General features: G+C 34.4%; 1 protein-coding gene across 4 annotated transcripts in view; it reads left to right on the forward strand.

Moving 5' to 3' along the window:
- Nucleotides 1-19,427, forward strand: part of frmd4a (FERM domain containing 4A) — a 449,055-nt gene that overhangs the window by 370,422 nt on the left and 59,206 nt on the right. For all 4 annotated transcript variants that reach the window (XM_051931569.1, XM_051931568.1, XM_051931567.1 and 1 more), the window contains exons 6-8: nucleotides 5,212-5,268; nucleotides 6,210-6,232; nucleotides 18,150-18,233. In XM_051931569.1, coding sequence (XP_051787529.1) covers nucleotides 5,212-5,268; nucleotides 6,210-6,232; nucleotides 18,150-18,233 — 164 coding nt within the window. The remainder of the gene's footprint in view (nucleotides 1-5,211; nucleotides 5,269-6,209; nucleotides 6,233-18,149; nucleotides 18,234-19,427) is intronic.

The raw sequence follows: 19,427 nt of genomic DNA on the forward strand, positions 1-19,427 counted from the left end.
CCTGAAGGAGAATGTCCGGCCATCTGTTCGTCAACTCAAGCTGAAGCGATCTTGGGTGCTGCAACAGGACAATGACCCAAAACACACCAGCAAATCCACCTCTGAATGGCTGAAGAAAAACAAAATGAAGACTTTGGAGTGGCCTAGTCAAAGTCCTGACCTGAATCCAATTGAGATGCTATGGCATGACCTTAAAAAGGCGGTTCATGCTAGAAAACCCTCAAATAAAGCTGAATTACAACAATTTTGCAAAGATGAGTGGGCCAAAATTCCTCCAGAGCGCTGTAAAAGACTCATTGCAAGTTATCGCAAACGCTTGATTGCAGTTATTGCTGCTAAGGGTGGCCCAACCAGTTATTAGGTTCAGGGGGCAATTACTTTTTCACACAGGGCCATGTAGGTTTGGATTTTTTTTTCTCCCTAAATAATAAAAACCATCATTTAAAAACTGCATTTTGTGTTTACTTGTGTTATATTTGACTAATGGTTAAATGTGTTTGATGATCAGAAACATTTTGTGTGACAAACATGCAAAAGAATAAGAAATCAGGAAGGGGGCAAATAGTTTTTCACACCACTGTAAGCCCAGCAAGAAAGAGAGCAATGTGAAGGTAATCTTTCAGCGTTTATTGAGAAGCGGCCGTATCCTCTAGGGGTGCGAACAGCCCCCGTGCTCACAATGTATTTGAGGAGTTTTATTTAATACGTAATACGCGCTCTGGTTGGGTAGCTTCTCAGCCATCTGCCAATAGCGTCACTTGTATGAAATCAACTGGGCAAACCAACTGAGGAAGCATGTACCAGAAATTAAAAGACCGCAGAAATCCGCGATATATATTTAAATATGCTTACATATTAAATCCGCGATAGAGTGAAGCCGCGAAAGTCGAAGCGCGATATAGCGAGGGATTACTGTATAAGTTAATGTTACTTACAGCCAGGTGCTATGAATCAGTTGCACTTAATTAGTTGATGATGAGGAAGTGTTACCACCTACTTAAAATTGTTGAATATTTGGCATGTTTTTACTTATTTCCTGATAAGTAAAATTTATAGAACTGAACAGCAAAGTGCTTTATATCTTAGATTGTCATGTAGGTACATGTTTTTACATTTTTTTGCACTAGGTGGCACCAAATACAGTTTTACTTGCATTCAAGTTACAGTCAAGCTATAGTACTTTTGAAAGAAGTTTGTCTCAATGGCTGAATGTTATTCTTGTTGCATGTAGTGTAAATCATATTTTTAAATAAATATATATTAAATGTTTTTTAATTCCCCGATATTCATTAATGGAAATGTTTATAATAACTGTCTATAAGCCTAAAAATAATAAGTTCTATTTTTGAATCATTCACTTTAGCATAGTGAGGCCTAAGAGGTGCTGATTTTTAATAATAATTGGTCATGTGTTCCATAAGTGACCTTCCAAAGTCTCAAAAATATTCTAATTTGTTAAAAATTTCGTGGGATAAAAAGAATGATGACTCCATCATGAGTAAATCAGTTTTAATTAGATAGCCACAGATACCTCAAACCATATAATTGTGTTGTGTATTTTGTAATGCAAGTGTCATAATAGTTGCATATTATCAGGATTTCTTTAATGCTGTGATTTAAGAGACAGTATACCTATTGACTACAAGGATTGTGAGTATGTTGACCTTTGAATCTGTAATTTATCTCAGAAATGTATACTTTGCACATTTAGTGTAGCTCTGTGCTCCAGGGATTTCTATTTTAAGATTATATGAGGAACAAAATACTCAGGTTTTCTATCGCCTTCTTTATCTTTACATTAGTGTTCTTCATTAATTAGTTCCTTCAAATTATACAAAACCTTATTAGTTACTTTCATCAGTTGGGCTTTAGTAAATATGCTTGTAGAAAGGATTCAAATTTCTATAGCAAGCTCTACTATACAGTGACCAGATCCAATGACCCATATAGCTTGTCGAGTCTCCTTCAAAGAAGTGGAATATGTAGTTTTCAGTTGTTGCTAATTAAACTGAAGAGCTAGAGATGAAAGAACAAAGTCTCCATTGTTCCTTTATCACTGCTTACGATAATAATAAAGCTCCCAATGAAAGAGTGAGTTATTGAACTGGCTTGGGAACTGTGAAGCTCATACTTTCTCTTAGGCCTCAGCTGATGATTGTATTTGTTCTTTGCTCAGACACTGTCCCTAAAGTGTTTTGTTTAATTAGTTTTCTCATGGTGACTAAAATACTTTCTTAGTACTCTTGTCTGTCAGTACTTGTTTTTAATTAAGATTTATCACAAATATGTTTTTATATTTTGTGTTTAGATGTTAAGAAATGTAGTAATGATACATTTGAATGTTTTATAAGTAAAGTATTATTATTGTGTTTATTAAAAGGTACAAGTTGCCCTTAGCCAGGTGCACTTCCTAAAGAGATTGGGAGGCACAGTGTTAATGCTGCTGCCTTGCAGTAAGGAGACCACGGTTTGTGTCCCAGGTCCTGACTGGGTGGAGTTTGCATGTTCTCCCCATGTCTGCTTGGGTTTCCTCCGGGTGCTCCAGTTTCGTCTCACAGTCCAAAGACATGAAGGGTAGGAAGATGGGTGATGCTAAATTAGCCCTAGTGTGTGGTTGGGGTGTGTGTTCACCCTGTGATGGACTGGCGCCCTCTCCAGGGTTTGTTCCTGCCTTGTGCACTGTTCAGGACTAAGTGGTTTAGAAAATGATGACTGACTGACTGACTTTCTGAAGGGGACTTCTTTATTTCTTCAGGTAGCTGTGTGAGATTCCAGCTGACATTCTCTCAGCAACAGAAACAAAGCCAACCACCTTCATTATAACTGGTTTAAGAGGCTCCACGCATAGTTTAAGATAATCTTAGTAATAATAATAATGTATTTTATTTTTAAACCACCTTTCCCAAGCTCTGAGCCTTTCATAAATATTCAAAAGGGTAAAAAAAAAAAAAGTTAAAACTTACAAAAATATGAAATTAATAACACTACATAATATCAAACATTAAACACAAAATAATAGATTGATAGTATATATAAAAAACAAAGTTCTGAATTAGAATAAGAAACAATAAGCAGGAATAAAAATATGCAAAATGTTATTTTAAAAAAAAAAAGCTATGAACCAATAGCATAATTTAGTTTTTATGTAGGGATACCAATGTAGGTTTTAAATCACCCACAACAATGACTGCCTGGGAAAGAGAACTTAATGGAGTTAGTTGTTCAGTCAGATATCACTTTACTGTCCTCCAAAATGCAGTGGGTCTTTTTAGAGTACAATGGGTAGGAAAAGACCAGATTATGTTACCAGCTTTCGAGCCAAACACTTGAAAGGACAATGGGCATTCTGTTGGCATTCTTTTGATGTACCAATTACAATAGGACCACCACTCTGAGCTGCAAGTTTCTGCAAAGTAAACCTCCCCAGAGTCATTTCATTTAGACTCACAAAATCATTAGTTTTTGCAATGTTTCAGATAAGCATAATGTATAGAGACTGCAGTCCAAATGAAGTTGGATAGTATAAGTGCTTTATGGACCTTATATTGAGACAGTGCTGACGACAGAACGTTTGTTGCACACAGGTTCATATTCTGAGTTTCTTTGAATATAGCACAGCTTTGGCAGAATGTCATTCTTGTAATAAGAACCCTGAGCCTGATGGCTTACCTCAGAATAAGCAGTGTTGCAGAATGCTAAAGCTTTTAAGAGTATTCTAGACTGAATAACAGAGAAGTTCATCACGAGAGTACTTTAGTATAGTGGAAAAGCAATGGGAAATAGCAAAGCTAACAAAAGAAAAGAGCACAGGGTATAGCACAGTGAGTCTCCAAATGAAACACAAACTAGTGCTATTGCAGTTTTTATTCCAGTAAAATGTCTGGGATAGAACATGAATTGTCAGAGAACATCAGCGATGGTAACTTTAGCTTTACAAGACTCAACAAAAAGCTTATATAAGTGGGGTAATGACTGAATTGAATGGCCAGAAATATAGCACGAGTTACACAAAAAGAAGTCAGAGGAATCAACAGGGTTAACGCATAAATGAAAGAATTCACAAGTGAAGGCACACATTAATTCAGCACATTGAAAGCATAAGCAGAAGATACTGGTAGAGATGCAACGTATTAGAGAAAATGAAATATTCCTAAAATTAGGTTTTCAATTTGAAAAAAATATGTTCATAAATAAGCCATCAACCTGCAGAAAGCAATTAGAAAGTTTCATTTAGTGAACCACAAGGAGATTCAAACCAATTGCCTCGGGAGTTTTAATTTCAGTTGAATTAAAAATCAAAACAGAATACAAACTCAAGATCAAAACATGTTAAATTGTAGTCTTGAATAAAACAGTAAAACAAACAACAGTGAAATACAAAAAATAAACAGTGCACATTTTTTAAAAACATTTTATGCAGAGAGGAGCCACAAGCATGCACCAGCATACCTTTCAATAGTTTTTAATATGAATGCCGTATCATGCATTAACAACCCATAACTTTATAGTGCCCTCCATGATGTTTAGGACACACATTTTTCCTTGATTTACCCCTCAGCTCCACAGTTTAGAATTACAAATGAAACAATTCAGATGTTATTAAAGTGCACATTGCAGACTTTCATTTAAGAGTATTTGCACACATTTCAGTCAAGCCATGTAGGAATTAAAGCACTTTTTCTAAATCGTCCCACCATTTTAGATCACCATAATGTTTCACACATAGTTTGTTGCATATGTCATGTATGCAATGAAGTCTGTGATTCATAGGCATCACCAGGTGCTGATTATCTTCTCTGGTGGTACCCTGCCAAACCTCTAATGCAGCCATCTTCAGCTCCTAATTGTTGCGAGGGCTTGTCCCGAGTTTCAAAAATCATCTGTAGTAAAGCTAAGAAAACACAAATCTGGAAATAGATTTGTTTTCACTACGTTACAAAAAAGACATTTGTAGAAGGTTTAACTGAATTCCCATGAAACCAAAGTGTAAACGTGCAGCTATAAAATGGGTTATATGGGGCATGCGATTAGCAATTTGGAAGTTTGTCAAAGCTGTATAGTATAGTTTATATAGCTTGAAGTTGTGCCCAAGGGTAAAAGTTGAGATTTTCATTTTTTAAAACTGTAGTCAAGTGATAAATTATCTTTGAATACAGTGACTGAAGAATTTTGATTGCTTGTTTGTAATCCAGCTGACAATTCCTTCCATAGGAACTGATTGAAGTGGACAGTGAAGTGGTGTTTGAATTAGCTTCCTACATCTTGCAGGTAAGTGAAGCAAATTGTTATCACCAGACCCTTATCTTTAGTTGATGCTGTTGTCTGGTATTTATTAATATCCATAACAATAATCGGACTCAAAAACAGTAGTGAACAACAGCAGATATTTGTAAATAGAACTCGTTGGTTTTTTGTTTTGTTTTGTTTTGTTAACATTTTCAAATTTGCAACTTAAATTCTTGAAACATATTAAAGGGATCATAATTACTTTCTTATACTTATTTAATTTCACTGCTCCACCTCAAATTCTAGTAAACCGTTTATACAGTAGTTTATTCTAGGATACTAATGAGATTCAGTAGTATGTACTCGGTAATTGATGGACATTCTTAATAGTTGAAGGTAGGATATATATGATTAACACAGTTTAACTCTCCATCAGTCTGTATTTGCATTATAATTATTAAAAGCTTTATAAAATAAATAAAATTACAGTACAATAATGTTCTGTTTTGCTAATCTAACCGCCTCATCTCTGTTCCTTACTGCATGGATATAGGGTCAAATAGAGTGTACATTTACTTTTTACTCTAGTTTCACATGGATCTGACCATTGTTGATTTACTAAACAATAAGAAAACCTAAATAATGCACCAGGGTTTCTGTCTTAAAATAACAGTTGAGTGAATATAACAATTGAAAGCACCCACACTTGTGTTTTCTTGCTAAGTTAATTGAACCATTCAGCTTTTTTTAGAATAGGAAAATGCAGGTGTCTCAGCTATAAGATGTCACCTGTAATACCCCCTTGGAATTTTCTCCCGTAAGAGAGATCAAGTTTCCTAAATTTTGGCAATTCAAGGCGAAACAGGCTTTACCTCCCTTTTTGTGTTATATCAATAGTGGGCCTTTGACTCAAAGGTATATTGGATGATCAGGCATCAACTACTGGTCTTATTTTAATCTATACATTTTTATCCTAAATGCAGGAAGCAAAAGGAGACTACACAAGGTAAGCATCTGTGTTCATTTTACATGCAATGTTTGTTTGAAATTAAAATGTCTGGACAGTAAATAAAAAAATAAAATAGCAATAACATATTAAGATATATTAAAGATACGCATCTGAGGAATTACTACTTAATTTTACTAACCAGTTCAAGGTGATTTTATTTTTATAGTCTAAAATATTTTTTTATACATATTGTCCATTCTGGCTGAACGTTTTCCCTAATTTTAGTATTAACAAATTGATGTAACCAGATGGGGCAGAATATTTCATTGTGTCAAATATAGTTTACATTTGAAAGACTCTAGCTTGTTTTTAGTTTGTTTTGCAGTTTATGTTCTGATTTTGCTAATAAAGGAAATTCTATACTAGTATATAATTAGCCTGTAAGCTATGCAGTAGTCTTTGTATTACTGGTGAGGCATTAACTCTGAATGGAGTGCTTTGGAAAGTCAGCAGGGCAATAGGAGAGTGGAATGTGGTATATAAACAGTGTAGAATTACCTCAAAATACCTCCACAGCACAGCAGTGAGAACTAAGGAAGCAAAGAGTTTATGCTGTGTGTACCGGTTTAGGTGGTTTAAAAATGATGCAAAATGTACAGTTTGGCAAAAATGCCATTTCTGTAGGACCTTGATCTTCAATTATCTGTTTTATGGTTTATGGGTGTAAGTTACTGTTATATACAGTACAGTGATACCTTGAGATACGAGTTTAATTCGTTCCGTGACGGAGCTCTTAAGTCAAAATGCTTGTATCTCAAATTAATTTTCCCCATTGAAATTAATTGAAATGAGATTAATTTTTAACATAAGAAAAATGTATTTATAATGAACAAATATTGTATACAAACAAAATAAAACCTAATACATAAAAGAGAAAAGAAATAAACAGACGTTGGCAAAGCTGATTAGCGTATTGTAATTTTTTTTTCTTTCTCTTCACTTTTGCTTAACTTAATTTTCTTTTTCACTAGTTTTTTTCTTTTTTGCCACGCTTTCATCACTTTCATTTGCATGGCGTTTCAATAGAAACCTGTCCAAGGAGCTTTGTTTAGTCCTCCCCTTTAGACTGTTTCTGAAATGAATTAGGCAAATGTCATTAAATAGCGCGACTGCACGTTCAGTTTCATTTCAATAAAGTCAGGCGTTAGGCAAGTGTTATTAAATAGCGGCGCTGCAAGTTCAGTTTCTTTTCGGTAAATTCAGGCGTTAGGCAAGTGACATTAAATAGCGGCTCTGCAAGTTCAGTTTCTTTTCGGTAAATTCAGGCGTTAGGCAAGTGACATTAAATAGCGGCTCTGCAAGTTCATTTTCTTTTCAGTAAAGTCAGGCGTTAGGCAAGTGTCATTAAATAGCGCAGCTGCAAGTTCAGTTTCTTTTCAATAAAGTCAGGCGTTAGGCAAGTGTCATTAAATAGCGCCACTGTATGATCAGTTGAAATCTTTTCAGGGTGTTTCTTTTCTTTAAAGTTCGAAACTTTTTCCCACATTGCAAACACTTCCTTTATCTCACTTTAAGAGATAAACTCCTCCGCGATACCGATCTCCTGCAGAACCTCCGTATGTTGCTGCATATGTAGTTCTGTCAACTCCTCTGTCGTCAGTTCCTCGGAATGTGCAGGGACAAGCTCTTTGATGGCTCGTATTTCGAGTTTTGGCTCATAACTCAAGACAAAAAATCGACCTAGTGACGGCTTGTATCTCAAAAAACTCGTACATTGGGGCACTCGTATCTCAAGGTATCACTGTATTATATAATTGTTTGATTTTATGGATGGACAAAACTATTAATTTGCTGAATGTGATTTAAAATCCCCAAAACTATTTTGTACCTACCAGCCAACTCAAATCTCTGTGTTACTCATTAACCACTTTATAATACAAGTGCAACCAGTATTAAATGTTTTACACACACACCCACACACACACTGTATATATTATAAGAGTGGTGTTCCACAGGGGTCAGTGCTGGGGCTGCTGCTATTTTTAACGTATATAAATGATTTAGATAGGAGTATAAGTAACAAGCTGGTTAAGTTTGCAGATAATACCAAGATAGATGGATTGGCAAATAATTTGGAATCTGTTAAATCGTTACAGAAGGACTTGGACAGCATATATGCTTGGGCAGATTTGTGGCAGTTGAAATTTAATGTCAGTAAATGTAAAGTATTACACATAAGGAAGTAAAAATGTTAGGTTTGAATATACATTGTAAGGTCTGAAAATCGAGAATTCACCTAATGAGAAGGATCTATGAGTCGTAGTAGACTCTATGCTATCAACTGCCTGACAGTGTTCAGAAGCCATGAAGAAGGCATTCAGAATATTAGGATATAATGCACTGGTGAGATCTCATCTGGAGTACTGTGTGCAGTTTTGGTCTCCAGGCTACAAAAAGAACATAGCAGTGCACGAAAAGTTCCAGAGAAGAGCAACTTGGCTGATTCCAGGACTACAGGGGATGAATTATGAAGAAAGATTAAGAGAGCTAAGCCTTTTCATTTTAAGCAAAAGAAGATTAAGAGGTGTCATGACTGAAGTGTTGAAAATTATGAAGGGAATTAGTAAAGTGGATTGACACTGTTATTTTAAAAAGAGTTCATCAAGTACACGGGAACACAGCTAGCAACTTATTAAAGGTAAATTTCTCACAAACGTTAGGAAGTGTTTCTTTAGATTGAGAACCATAGGCACTTGGAATAAGCTACCAAGTAGCGTGGTAGACAGTAAGACTCTAGAGACTTTCCAAACTCGACTTGTTTTTATTTATTTATTTTTTGTTTTTTTTAGAAGAATTAAGTGGGTAGGACTGGTGAGCTTTGTTGGGCTGAATGGCCTGTTCTCGTCTAGATTGTTCGTTCTAGTATGTAGGGTGGCGTAGTGGTTAAGGCTTTGGTCTTCAAACCCTGAGGTTGTGGGTTCAAATTCCACCATTGACACAGTGTGACACCGAGCAATTCTCTTCCCTTGCCAGTGCTCCAATTGGAAAAAGAAAAGAAATGTAACCAATTGTATCTCAAAAAGTTGTAAGTCACTTTGGAGAAAGGCATCAGCCATACAAGTAAACTTAATTAAGAGAGGGAAGTGGGGAACTTTTCATTTTCTAGACGCTTAAAATGATATTGGTTATAGTGCAGACAGTGTGAAGTTGTTTACTTCAACCTTGTAACATAAGGTTGCCAGTTCATTTCTAACTTCTCACCTAATTTCTGACCTTGTCAGGTTAGACTCTGGCCCTAATGATCCTGAACCGGATAGGTTAGTGCAATAAATGCATGTATGGGTTAATGGATGAATACTCATAGTAACAAATACATCAAAAGTTAATACATGCAATTGTAAGAGTAAAAGTTCAGTTTAAAACATAGACTAATGCATTGTAATCCCCATTCATCCTGCTGTCCATGTTAACTGACAGTAAATAATCTGGAACTAAAAAAAAAAAAAAAAAATGAATACTATACTGAGTAAATACATGTAAAATATTGCATAAACACAAAATAGTATGGAAAAATTTTGAGAGTACAGCATGCTGACAGATTCTTCATTCTCTATTTACTATTTGCAACAACAAAGTGCATTTTTTAGGGGATTTATAAACTTGTATTTGAGTTTGAGCTAATACAATGGGTATTTTTTAACTAAACATATGCAAATCTATAGTCTGTCACAGTGACTTTTTTTCTTGAAAGAGCAGTATAAATCTTGTGTAAGTTTTTTCTGTATACTATGCAAAAATCACTCATGTCTCATATTTACTTACATATTGAGCATTGAGATGAAAGCCTTTTTTCACCTCATCTTTACCATTTAGCTGGGCTCAAACATAACCTGGCCTACTTATTCAGAAGACATCAGCACAGACACACATAAGACATGCTAGTATCAGATTTAAATCTGGCAAGGCTGAATGAGAGTCTACATCTAGTTTGTTTTCTACAGCAGCAGTGAAGCAATAGTGGAAGGGGGCGAACATGGCTTTCATTCAGTGAATACTGAGGTTTCTGTAGCTTTGTATTTGTTGCTTTTGTTTTGTCAGTTTCTTGTATTGTTTATGTCATGAATGTATACAGTATTTGCTGTCAGGTGCATTATGCAAGAAATAAACAGAGAGGACGAACACAGTAATAAACCTTTTCTGAATGCCAGTGTGTTTGTTTAATAAATAATAAGTAAACTTTTGACATTGTAGTCACAGAACATAAATTCCTGCCCTTTTACCTGTGACTGTCACATGTGAATGCTACTGACCATCATGTTGTCCCAACATATGTAAATGAGTGATTCCCTACTAAACTGAAACCATTCTTGATTTCGCATTTGTTAGAACACAAGTGATGCTTTTGATTTATTACAAAACACACTATTTAAAATGATGAAACAAATGAAAATGGCATTAGCAGTATTGGTAAGCTTAACCTAATGTTTTGTAGGACAGCCTTTGGAGACAGTAGCTGCAATCAAGTGTAGTTCTAAATTATCTGCCAACACTTTTCTACCTGTAGTTGGTCAGCTTTTTCTTAAGCAAACTGCTCTAGTTCTCACAGGTTTGATTGGTGCCTTTTCCCAACTGTAAGTTTCATCTCTTTCCACTGTAAATAATACACAGATTGTTAGTCACAAAAAGAGCATTAAATCAGGACGAATAAATGAAAATGCAATTTAAAAAAAAAAAGCTTGTATTGCATTATGAGTAGCCATCACTTAGACCGAATCAGAGGCTTTACTTAATAGATCTAAAATCCTACAAATATATTCAAAAAGCAAACAGGCTAAATCACATTAAATGTGAAGAGTAAATTTCATTACTGCACACGATCAAGTGCAGATGTGTCTTTGTGAATAGGCATAAACAAGAGAAGACTGAGTAGGTAAATTTGTGTGTGTTACATACTGCTGAGCAACAGAAAGCTACCTTGGCTTTCCATTTTAATTTTTGCTGTGACTAAAAGTTTATTTAGAATTACTTAAAATGTAATCATCACAGGATCATAATCTTAGAAATGTTATAAATTGAACTTGTTTCTGGAAAATACAGTCACTAAGTTGTACTAAAATACAACAGAATCTTAATTATTTGGTTATTGATTGACAGGAATCTGCTGGATAATCAAAATCTATAATTAAACATCTTGTTTTATCTGCCTTAAATGTATGTCATTATACTAGTAGGAAGCATGGCAAACTCTTGATGAGGAGAAATTCAGCTTGGTGTTAAAATTCAAGTATCTGTTTCTGTGGTTGTCTTTGTACCTGTTATTGCACATTTTATAGGGACAAAATAATAAACATACTGCATTGTTAATCCAATAGTGTTGGCTTTCCTTTGGAATCTGAAGATATGGCAAAGTGTACTGTTTGTTCAATCTTATTTCAAAATAAAACATTTCAAATTCTATGTATATGTGTCTTGGGCATTTAAGAAACCAAAGCTAGCAAGCAGGTCTTCAGTAACTGATTTCAGATTGTTATTCACTCAAAAATATATTTTAATTTAATAATTGGTACAGTGTGAATTATTTTTCAGAGAGCCAAGATGGAGTGAGACACTAAGTACTGAATGGATTATAATTTAAAATAAAGCAGTCAAATGAACTGTGCTTAAAACTCATTTCCTTCTCAACATCTGCTTTAGCTACACATTGCCTTTTATTGACTTATCAAGGTTGTAAGCAAATCTGGCAGATATTAAACCAAAACTAAAATACAAAATAACATTTAAGTTGACAAAAAAGGATCTCTAAAATCTTCATATACAGTATATTAGTAATTGTATATACAATTTAAGAATTTTGCTGTAGTGTTTACACTTGACAGCAATGATGGAAAGATACAAAACATGCCACTATGATCCACTAAAGGTTTTGACGAAGATACCCAAGTTTGGAAACAAAAGTGTTCTTGTAGTTGTCCTCTTAATGTTTGCAGTAGTTGTGGTTTCTTCAAAACAGCAATATTTCTATAAGTTAATTAGAAATGCTAAAAAGTAATAATGTAGATATGACAGACAGAACCCTTTAAAATATGTTATTATTTTCAGCCATGCAACAGTTTGTGTGCCTGATATATTACGTCTATTGTGAATTCCTATGATATTCCATTAAGCAATTTAACACTGTATTTCATATGCAAGCCTCAAGAATATCATAACTCGATGTATGTCATACTTTGTGCAAAATAATGCAAATGTTCCATCTGCCAACAGACTGCAGACAAAGAAAACAGAAGATCTTTTAAACAGCATAACTTAAGGCTGACAATAGATTGTAGATATTGGATACCTGGTATATTCAAAGTAATACCTACTAGATCCAAAGTAATCACAATGTTTCATTTATTACTTCCATTTTAAAAATCTTAACAGACGACACTAGACTCAGGTTAACTGGTAAGGTTGAATGGCATGGCGTATGTACTTGCTTTGTGGAAGGGTAGTGTTTTGGATTTATAGAAAGGACTATAATATAAAAATATTAAATTATGCATTTGCCTGCCATTGCAGCTTAATTAATAAACCAAGCTAACGTTATGTTTGATACAGCACATGGAGCCTTCATTGAAGAGAACTTCAAAATATATGACTTAGTGCTGGGCGGTATGACCAAAATTCTTTATCACGGTATTTTTCAAAATTATACTGGTTTCACAGTATTTTTTTCCCATGTATGATAGATGTTAACCACAATTTCCACTGTAGTTACTGGCTAAGAATAACTTATTCCACTGTCATGAGAATTGTACAAAAAACATTTTAATGTGCGCACAATTATTAATAAATGTTTGCAATTACCTCATAGTTTTCAAGGGGTGGCACTAATGAAGAGAAGGAATCACATTGCATGACAGATGCAGTCAAAATATAGAGCCTTTTTATTGAACAAAGTTTGCAAACAACTTAAACTAAAATTTTTACAACATATTTTCAACCATCCAAAGAGGCATTTAGACTTAGTAAAATATCCAGAGATGCTTGTCAAAGTTGTATTGCACTGAACATGTCTTAGAAAAGGAATAAATAGTAAATATTTTTGTAAACCATTTACACTTTGTTAATGTTAACAATCTCTGTCCACTGACATGTTAAAGTGACTTTTTAAACAACTTTACCACCATTAAACTGCATGATATTTAAACTAATAAATAATAGCAATACAATAAATAATAGTGCAACTTCCAGTACTAATACTATTACTTCAAGACTTCAAGCCCAGGTGCATTACACAGTATTCACCAAATTAAAATAAAATAAAAACAAACAAGTGCAACTTGGTGATGACATCTTTACCAACTGAACCATCATTAAGGCAAACTGCATTAATATGGACCTTGCTTCAAGCTAAGCTATATACATAAATAATAAAACTGCAATTTGCATTTATAATGCTATTTATGGTATAGTCCAACGGAAGCGTATTAGGGCCACGGTAAAGAAAAAAAAAATACGGACACAGTCAAGAAAAAAAAAACTATGTCGAGATTAAAGTCGACATTTCCACTTTGTTCTCATAGTTTATTTTGTCATTAAAACTAAACTTCATCCTAAAATCAATGTTTAATTTACTAGATTTTCTCAAACCCCGTCATAAGTTAATGGAGCACATTAAATGCTTTGTGTTAAGTGTTCCCCGACCCAGTTGTTAATCTCTACGTGCTTCTTAAACTGACTTCCTCTGCACTAAGAGGAGGTGCAGGCAGCGATCGCCACACAGAATACATTCACTTCCTGATAGTCCTGCTCTCTGAAAATGTAGAATGCTAAGATAAATTTCCATGATGAAATGCATTAAAGCAGGTATTAAACATGCAAGGTAGTACTGCTCCCTTGCAGTAAGGGGTCTCCAGGTGTACGTTCAGTGTAGAGAACTTTATGGCAGGTGTCGTGATCTGGTAGTCAGAGACACGAACACAGAATTCAATTCTGAGCGGGCTTTCTTTATTGCATGCTTGCTGTCTCTGTCTGATGTACCAAACCCCCAATTCCTATCCTTCCTTTTTCTTTCTCCACATAACAAATCAGCACACAATAAACGTCTTTGTGAAATTAAAACTAGTTATAAACTTAGACCACGGGGTGTTCAGAACTTCAAAAAAATCTTTGTTATACATGTTTAATTATGCCATCCATTCAGGTAGCAAATCCTGAACAGGGCGCCAGCACATTGCAGGGTGAATACGAGCAATGCATACACTAACAAGGTCAATATAGCATAACAAAACACCACATCCTACATGACTTTGGGGAAAAAAAGTAAAGCACGCCGAGTAAACCCACCAGAAAAACATGCAAATTCAAGGCAGGGAACACCTGGGACTCCCTTGCTGCAACACAGCAGTGCACCCTCCACGCCACCGTGCCATAAACGGTGAGAATAAAGTAGAAATGTAAGCGTCGAGATTAAAGTGGAAATGTCGAGAATAAATTCAACGTCGTCACACTATTACACAGTACCCATGTACATTACACAGTATTGAAAAAAAAAATAAAACAAGTACAACTTGGCTTGCAGTATTATTCAGTAGTATTGAAATAGTATACAGTAATCCCTCCTCCATTGCGGGGGTTGCGTTCCAGAGCCACCCGCGAAATAAGAAAATCCGCGAAGTAGAACCATATGTTTATATGGTTATTTTTATATTGTCCTGCTATTTTTATATTGTCATGCTTGGGTCACAGATTTGCGTAGAAACACAGGAGGTTGTAGAGAGACAGGAATGTTATTCAAACACTGCAAACAAACATTTGTCTCTTTTTCAAAAGTTTAAACTGTGCTCCATGACAAGACAGAGATGACAGTTCCGTCTCACAATTAAAAGAATGCAAACATATCTTCCTCTTCAAAGGAGTGCGCGTCAGGAGCACAGAATGTCAGAGAGAGACAGAGAAAAGCAAACAAATCAGTAGGGCTGTTTGGCTTTTAAGTATGCGAAGCACCGCGGCACAAAGCTGTTGAAGGCGGCAGCTCACACCCCCTCCGTCAGGAGCAGACAAAGAGAGAGAGAGACAGACAGAGAAAAACAAACAAGCAAAAATCAATACGTGCCCTTCGAGCTTTTAAGTATGCGAAGCACCATGCAGCATGTCGCTTCATGAAGCAGCTACACAGAAGGTAGCAACGTGAAGATAATCTTTCAGCATTTTTAGACGAGCGTCCGTATCGTCTAGGTGTGCAAACAGTCCCCCTGCTCAATCCCCCTACGTCAGGATCAGAGAAAGTCAGCGCAAGAGAGAGAGAGAGAGAAAAGTAAGTTGGGTAGCTTCTCAGCCATCTGCCAATAGCGTCCCTTGTATGAAATCAACTGGGCAAACCAATTGAGGAAGCATGTACCAGAAATTAAAAGACCCATTGTCCACAGAAATCCGCGAACCAGCAAAAAATCCGCGATATATATTTAAATATGCTTACATATAAAATCCGCGATAGAGTGAAGCCGCGAAAGGCGAAGTGCGATATAGCGAGGGATCACTGTACACACATTTGAACATAATGGTCCACATCCGACCTTATAAAACCAAAGTATCTCCAGACAACAGACATGACTCCTTTTTTCGGCAAAAGTTCTTCTGTGTCATGTTCAACTTTATCATCTGCTACAGCTTCAGTTTCAGAATGTTCTCTGTCCATTTTCACCATTCATTACCTCCACTAACGCATTTACTCCGTTGTATGGGTGTTTAGCGGTGCAGCAGTGAAAAAGGTCCCCCTTAAACAGTTTCGGGCTGTGCCACGTTCCTAACGTTGTTTAGGCTATTTAAACTGGTGTTGCGGTATAAGAAAAATCCATATCATAACAAAAATAAAACACGGTTTTTGGTATGAACCGGTATACTGCCCAGTACTAATATGACTCCTCAACTTTAATCTTTACAGCTATACCAAACCCATAACAATCTATGATATGGTTTTCATCTCATAAAATAGCTTGATTCATTGTAAACCAATTTTTTACTCTCCCACTACAGAATAAAAATGCAATTTGTACAATAAAGGGAAAATGAAAATTCTCTATGCATACCTAACTAATATTGATATGGTCATCCATTCGCTTTTGGAATAGCCTGAATTCATTGAATGCAGGGGAAACAACCTATGTTGTTTCTTTTTACTATAAAAAATGCATTCAAAGTTTTGTTTTTGTTTACTTTACATGTTTAGGGTTGGCAGATTTTATATAATAGTCATTGTGCATAATATAAAATGACGTGTATTTTTTAAATTACTAAAATTACATTTTAAATACAAAAGTAATTTTAATTGTATATTTAAACTTCTAAAATATTATTCAACATTTTCTTTAAGTATTAGTTTTCATGTAACATGTATACTTAACATTTCTTTTATCTACACACCACTGAACTACATTAAGTGAAGTTGGTGATGGATGTTTATTCATTGCACTTCACCATGTTGAGCTTAGTTGTAATTATTTATTCTTTTTTCTTACTGGAAGCAAATTTTAGAAATACACTGGTCTCATTTAATTGAAATGTATGTTGAATTTCTGTGGTTGAAAATGATCTTAGTTATTGATCTTTCATATAATATTAGTGCCTACTTAAAAGATTTCCAAGTGTGTATTCTCAAATTATAGGCTGCACTTAAGCTTACTATATTATAGACAGTATCTTTAAAAGATAAGTTTTAAACCCGGAATAGTGTGTTTTAAGGGACAGAGAGAGCTATATCATGAAAGTTAATTGTTTTGAGTTCCGTCAATGAAAGGGTGGGTTCCTGCAAATTTATAACTATCCTGGCCATTCTGCTGAAACTACTGTACTGTGAATTATTTCTTTCATTTTTTTTTAAATTAAACAAGTTAACAATTAATAAAAATGTACATTATATGTAATCAGAGATGACCAAAAAAACAAGTGATGCCTCCTTGGGTCCAGAACTAGTGTGGAATTCTTGTTATTTTCATTTAAAAGTTATGCCAGTTAACCAAATAATAGGTGCACATAACTCCGTAAAATTACACATGCATGTATTTCTTGAAATAGCATTCTAAGTGCTCTGGGTTTCCACATACTCATATCAGAGTATTCTTTGTATTACACTTTTCAAGTGACAGGAGCAAAATGGCTATAGTAGCAAAAAGGTAAAGTGATTATCCACCGTGAGGCTCTGAGCAGATAGATAAAAGTATGACTCTTCATTATATCTGCCAGGTTTTTTGTACTGTCAAAGTTTTTTTTTTTTATTGATATTTAATTTAGTTTTTTTTTAGGGACATCTCATAATATACAAGTTACATGTGATGTTAGCAACTACTTGGTTGTTTTTACATGTTAAGTTCCATCTTTGTCAAAACGTGTACCTATTTAAATGGTGTCAATCATTTCTACTTGAGTTTCCTCAACCTGCCCCATTTTCCTTCCCTACCCCACAGCCAAGGATATTAGCTTAAACAGAGTTTTTAAATAGGTCTGGAATTAATGAGTATGGTTCTAATATAAACTATTTTCAGAAAAATAATGAATGAATGTGCCAAACAATGTATTAAGTCTACAACTTCATAATAACTCATCTAGTCACTATAAAAAATATTTCAGCTATGTAACTTGCTAGTATGTTCCACTTTTTTGAATGACCGTTTATATAACGTAACATTTGTAGTTTCTACTTTAAATGTACTTGTCACTGGTCAAATAAATTCTATTATGCCAAATACACTCTAGTAAAATATAGATTTTGAGAATATCATTGGTTAGTTCAAAATGGGCATTTTTTAGGATAAGCTAATATTAGCTTATTTTAATTGCTTCTACACATTGCCTGAATGATTAGAATGTTTCAGCAATATAAAATTCTCAGCTTGCTTCTTGTTAATTTGCTTTGCACATTGTATATTTATAAGTAATGTTCCTTTTTGTTTGCTATTTGTTTGTTTCATTCTTATATATCTTTTGCCTATAGCAATGATGTTGCAAGAGCTGACCTGAAGAAGCTGCCAGCCCTCCCAACCCAAGCACTAAAGGAGCATCCCTCTCTTGCTTACTGGTTAGTGCCCATTTTTAGTTCTGAATTCTGCATTTTAACATTTTTGCTCATGCATTTCTTTTCCACTTTTGCAAGCTGGGTATGGTTATTGTTTGTCAGTAGATGCTAGTTACAAAACTGCAGTTAAATATCAAAGTCTTTAAATAATTTTAAATTTCAAAGTAGTAATATACAGCTGTAGATTACTTTCTCTGTTGTTGTTTGAAGTAATAAAATATTACATGTGCACTCTTAATGAAGATGTTTCTTAAATTGGACAGCTGGTTCTTCTGAATAAAATTAAGTTTTATATTTTATTTTAAAGTGAACTAAACAGTAAAAACAAGAATATTTCAGTACTTCTTCATTTAAAAACAATTAATTTGAAATTAGAAATGCAAATGAGCTTTGAATAACTAACTGAAAACTTAAAACATAAAAGACAGTATTTTGTCTTTTTGAAGAAAATCCAAATAATGTTTATTTTGATATACAAAATTACCACATGAAACAAACTAATAAAGTCCAAAACTGAAATCCAGTTTAAGTCAATGAAAAGGAAATTAATTTTACAAGCATGCGTACAAAGCCTCCACAGAATATTAATATTATACAGTCATTTTTGATTGCACAGAGTTGCAATATTTTGGATCTTGAGAATATTTAATTAACTATGAAGTCATGACCTATTCATTGACAACAGTAAAGTACACTCTCCAACATTTCCATGTGGGGACTTTAGCCTATCATACACATATAGCAAATTTAATTTTTTTTCAAAGAAATATTTCTTAAGAAAATGAAAGGACCAGAATGTGATTCTGAATAGTGTCAAAATAGTAAGTAAATGCCTGGCAAGGGGAGTGCATGAGAGAGCATGAGATGTTTGAAGATAGTTAATGTTTAGAAGATAATTGATTATGGCGCAGTTCATTAATCTAATTAAATATCCTACAGATGCAGGGGATATATTTTCACTTTTAGTACAAAGACAAAAAAAAAAAAAAAAAATAATTAAATTTGTTATAGTTAACGTGTGAGAACCATCTGTTTTGTGATCTTTCATCTGTATTTAGTTTACCTTTAACATGACTGATGTTCAGAAATACAGATTTTTATACTGATAATAAATCTACAATTCACTGGAGATATTCCCAAGGCAACTAGTTAACTTCTGTTTTATAATGAGCAATTTTTCAAAGTACTTTAAACAGT

Source organism: Erpetoichthys calabaricus, chromosome 1, assembly GCF_900747795.2.
Source record: "Erpetoichthys calabaricus chromosome 1, fErpCal1.3, whole genome shotgun sequence".
Taxonomy (NCBI): domain Eukaryota; kingdom Metazoa; phylum Chordata; class Cladistia; order Polypteriformes; family Polypteridae; genus Erpetoichthys; species Erpetoichthys calabaricus.